At 41.8% G+C, this 5,387-nt stretch overlaps 1 gene segment (V, D, J or C); it reads right to left on the reverse strand.

The window, feature by feature from the left end:
* Positions 1-2,775: 2,775 nt before the first annotated feature.
* LOC141050634 (Ig kappa chain C region, B allele-like) lies at positions 2,776-4,656 on the reverse strand. The segment is given in 3 exon segments: positions 2,776-2,816; positions 2,868-3,167; positions 4,332-4,656. Coding segments are annotated over 3 exon segments (459 nt in total).
* Positions 4,657-5,387: the final 731 nt, after the last annotated feature.

Consider the following 5,387-nt stretch of genomic DNA (forward strand, 5'->3'; position numbering starts at 1 on the left):
GGTCACGTCTTTATGTCTCTCCATATGGGGTATGAAGCTCAGTGATGATGAATACTGACGTCCCACCACTTGTGAATTGATCACATAGGACGTATCCAGTAAACTCTCCTCCTCTTCTTCTGAACATTCTCTCTTCTGAGACGTCTGGATCTCCTGCTCCTGTCCAGCTCTTCTTATCAGCCAGGTCACACACAGGTCCTCGGGGGCGTTATCCACGGTGCAATGCAGAGTGGCCTCCTCTCCATCGATCAGCTTAGGAGGACCCATAATGTCTCCTACTGTGAGTGGTGCTGTCAGAAGAGCATAAAAGTATGAAACTTTACATTTACGGTAAAACAACAGAAGGCTGCAATTTTATTTTATTTTCCATCTCTTTAATATGGCTACATGAATTGATCATAATGTGATTGTAATCTCTGTACATTACCTTTACTCTTCAGTTTTAGTCTCCACCACAGAGCACCGAGGATGATAATTATCAGTATAACCACAAGGACAGAACAGGCAGCGATGAGCCCGACCGAGATTCTGTCTGCAGAAATGGAACCAGAAATGAAACTATAGGGAGAAAGATTCTACGGAATCACCAAAGTATTCCAATCATTAATGGTCATGACATAATGATTTAGTATCCAAAAAATAATAAAGCACCAAAACGTTTGGGATACAGCTAATAATTAAAGCATTTGCAGCTGAGGATCTCTAAGTTCTTCCCACCCTTCACAGTCACACAGCATGCTTGGAACATGATCCATTTAGTCTCAAATATTCACTTTATTTTAACATTCAAGTAAATGCAAAATGAGAATATTCTATGATGTTATCAATAGTGCAATCTCTGAGGTATTAATCTATCCTAGAAGTCCATAAATACAAAAGCTGAAATCTAAATGGAGTCTCTGTAAAAAAGAAGTGGACTGAAGTTGACCGCATGCCTAAGGGTCATTTAGGCAGTGTGAATGAGTGTGTTCTCGCTCTTACCACGCTGATTCTGATCTGTTTGGTGTCCTGTTTGCCAAAGGAAACACTCAACTTTGTGGGATGTCAGTCTAGGTGCGCTAACAGCAAAGACACAAAGACACCACCTTGACTCTTCCACCCTTTGGCACCATCCAGATGACGCTTAGTGATCTGGACATGCTGTGTTTGCCTCCTCACGGTAAAACAGAAGAATGATTTAATCCGAGGTTAGAACTGTATTAATAATTGCTATAGAAAGTCGTTTAATAACACAAACTTTTCTTACAGGTTTCCTTTAAAGGGAATGTATCTGTTAGCCATTTTCAACTCTGGGCCCTGTTCCTTTATGGCTCCTGCCTTTTGCCCAGTGACATTATCACTTCAGGCCTTTCAAGGCCGACTCACCCATGTGTGTATTAAGTGAACTTTTTTGTTGAGTTACCTTGTGCCTTGGCGTTTCTCACCAGCTCTCTCAGCTGCAATCATCTCAGCAAACTCCTCTTTGTTTCTACAATCTGCAGTTACTTTACCCCACAAACCTGTCACAAACTCTTCATCTGCTGTAAGCATCACAAACTCTTCTCTGGACTTGTTCACACTAGAAACAATGCTTCAAGTTCTGTACTGTGTATATATCTTCAATTCCTTTTTGTGTTCCTACTGGCTCTATGTCTTCTGGATTTCCGTGCTCTGCTTGTTTGTCTGCTGTCCTGGTCCTCATTGTTTCAAGTGCCATCAAATCCTGCCTACTGTCCCATCATCTTTGGTCTCTGTTGCAGTTTAGAAGATCTGCCCCACTGGGTGAACTCATAACATTATCATGTATTATTAGTGCTGCCCACCTTTTATAATATTAGTTCAATAACTTTACTTATGTTTTTTCATTATTATTGGGAGATAATTTTATTGCATGACTTACATTACATTTTTTTTCTACCAGTTAGCGTAAGCTCCCACGTTCCAATTTGGGCAAAGGTTTTTTCATTTTTTTAACATATTGTGAGGTAGCGCTGTCTTTCAAGTAGGGGATACTCACTCAGCAGCCACAAAATCAGATCCGGCACAAGTTTTCATAAAGCATAACACAGTCCATGCGGTTTATTCCTCCTTCATAAACCCATAGAAGCAACATAAACAGCATTACAGCATAGCGTCCATTATAGCTTCACTCTGGTTAAGCCTGTGGTCACACAGGTTACTCAATGTCCATACTCAGGCTCTTCAGCCTCATCATTATCTCACCCACGTCAGGGTTACCTCATGGCTGTTTCTCCACGCTGCAGACATCCACTCTCCTCTGGGACTCTTAGACGCTGGCAGCCATGACACACAGCCACTCCACAGGCTGTTAGCCAGGAGATACTTCTCCTAGCGGGACCTTCCACACTGGACCAACCAGATCCCTGCATTCACCCCCATGTGACCTACCCCGGCCACATTATATGGTCTATAGCCACGCCCACCGGGTCACATGACTATGACCTCATCACAGGTCCTTCAGGCATTTTCACACTCTTTACAACAGTGCTTTAAACACACCCCCTGGGTGGGTTTGTAGGTAACCAGGCCCACCCATCTCTCTAGTTACCTGGAGACTTCTCCCTTACATATTGAAACAACACCTCAGCAGTATCACTGCTGATCAACACATAAGTCTCCATCCCAAAGCCACCCACTTTGAGATACATAACGGCCATTCAGTATTCTGCCATTTATCCTTTCTCCTGGGACATCCACACAGCGCCCCCTAGTGGACTCAGTGGTTACTACACCACAATATATTTAAATTAAATCATGGCAGAGATGAAGACATAGTCATGATAATGTAAAGTCAACAGGGGACTTTTCACGGTGACCTATGTATAACCAGTGTAGACAGCAGCATAAAAACAGACTTCGAAGGTTACCTTCATACACCAGTCGGAAGTCATTCTGGAGGGGTTGATGTAGAAAGTCATGATAGACTCTACATGAGAAGATCCGCTGTCTGTCATCTTCAGTGGGTGTGATGGTCACGGTGCTGTTCACACTGTAGGTTTTATCTGGGTTCCTCTGGGGATGATCCATAGTAACATCACTCAGCCTCTCTGTGTCCTTGAACCATTTAACATCAATGTCCACGGGGTAGAATCCAGTGACGGAGCAGCGCAGGACACTCTCTGCCTTCACTACAGCCATCTTATCTGTGACTGTCACCTGCGGAGGAGCTAAAAGATTTTGTGTAAAACATCATTGACAAAAAATCTAAAAAATATATCTACAGGTAGACCTAAAGTTGTATAATTACATGTTTACCCTGATTATAATAATCTTTGTAATCTTTGCACAATAGGGAGGAGAGTACTGGGAACTTTGTGGTTAGTCTCCATTATGGCTTACAGAAATGTTGGCAGTATAAAAAACTCATTAAAGGTTAACATTGATGAAAATAGTCCAAGTCTACCTCTGTCAGGAAGCAGAAAAGAGAGCAGAGAGAGGGGTGTGCAGCACCAAGGAGAACAAAGTGCTACTGGAAGATGTAGTTTTAGCAGATAAGAATAAGACCATCCATTCAGACATGAGAAGCTGGATGTACAAAAGGGCAAAAAGAGATGAAAAAAGACGTAAAAGAAAGAAACCTCATGTTGGGCTTCTACTGTGTATTATAGCACTAATGAAAAATCAGATCAAAAAATCCCAAAAACATTTTTCAAAACATAGAAAAAAGCTTTTGCTGGCCGAAACGCGCGTCAGGGAGGGCGCACTGCTACACACTGTCCCTGGCCACTCGATCAGGTATATTAATAATGATTGATAATTATCTGTATATACTTATAATACAATGTTTGCTTGTTTGTTATTAGGGCATTTGGGCCATTTGTCTTGCATTTTCTGCCACGAGATGCGGATTCTCTGCAGACAATTTCGCAGGCTAATTTGCAACGAAGGACCGGTCATCAATATGTAGAATTGGACAGCCCCTTTAAGGTCTTTTTACTGACTCATTTACGTAATTGAAGGGTACGACTGCCTATAATATTTTACGTCAGATATTTTGATTGGTGTGGATCCTCATCCTGAGACCCCCATCATGATGACTAAAAAAGTGTGCATGTGCTGTGTCCCATTTTTTCTGATAAGGTCTACTCTGTTCTCCGAGGAGAGCCAACTGAATAGTGTACAGATTGATCAGAAATTAAGGACATTGTACCTCACTGAGTATTTCTGTCCCTTTAAATAACTTATCAGAATCTCAGAACCTGGACCTCACTGATCAATACTGTCAGCATTCTACTAGCTATTGTGACAACATTGAAAGTAATAGGCACCTCTGAACATTAGTGTTATTGGTTATTGTGGCTAATTTATGGTAATGGAAATCATAGACTCACCTCCGATATCCAACCTGACCTCCTTCTCCTTCATCCCCGATCTGTAGACCACTGAGCACTTGTACATCCCACCATCAGGTATTTGTATATTAATAATAGTCAGATTAGCAATTCCCATTACTAATAGTCCTGTGCTCAGGGAATATCTAGGAGATGTTGTCCTCACAGTTTTGTTATAGCTCAGGATTTCCTTATCTTGAAAATACCAGAATATTGTGAGATGATTGAGATCTACAGGAGGATTGTCCACTGTGAATGGGCAAGGAACCCGAGTGTCAGATCCCAGCCTTGCAGCGTGTACGGGGGGTCCGGTCAGCTCTAGTGACGACACTGTGGACAGTAACACATTTAGCGTCTTTATGTGCCATTTAGCATTGGGGTCAAAAGCTTAAATCCAGACAGGGGCAACAGCTACAGACTGTACCTGACCTTTGTATATTATCCCCATGATAAAATGGGTTTTCTGTAGTTTCTTTAGTTTTTATTTTGTCTCAACTTACTCCAAATACATACGGTACTTACAGGATAATTGACTTATCACCTAACACAGTCCTTTTGTAACAAAACCACCTCAATTCAAGTAATTTAAAAATTCCTGGTTAACCAGACCACCCGGGCGTACCCCCCCCCCCCCCCCCCGACATAATTGCCCCTGTTTGAGGAAGCCGGTCAGGCGAAACAGTGCTGTCGGGGGTACGCCCGGGTGGTCTGGTTAACCAGGAATTTTTCACTGTAATACATTTGGATCAGTTTGTGATATATAATGATTGCTGGATCAAACATTTTTGGCTGGTAGCTTTTTGGAGCAGTGCACGAAGCACCTTAATTTTTATCATGCCATTTTTGTTATATGCAGTATGATACATTTTGGTCAGGAAATTACAAGGAATGGTGTACTATACAGTGCATTTCACTAACTGGCCCTCATATAGCGCAGTGGCACGGTGCACTTTATATTGCTTACTTTGATTGCAAAAAAACTTTTTCAAGAAAAATTTTTTTTGATATTTTTTGTACTGATTATTATGTGGCACAACTGCACGGTGCCCTTTTTAT

This window comes from Dendrobates tinctorius, unplaced genomic scaffold (assembly GCF_039654945.1).
Source record: "Dendrobates tinctorius isolate UK_male_01 unplaced genomic scaffold, ASM3965494v1 ptg000152l, whole genome shotgun sequence".
Lineage (NCBI taxonomy): Eukaryota > Metazoa > Chordata > Amphibia > Anura > Dendrobatidae > Dendrobates > Dendrobates tinctorius.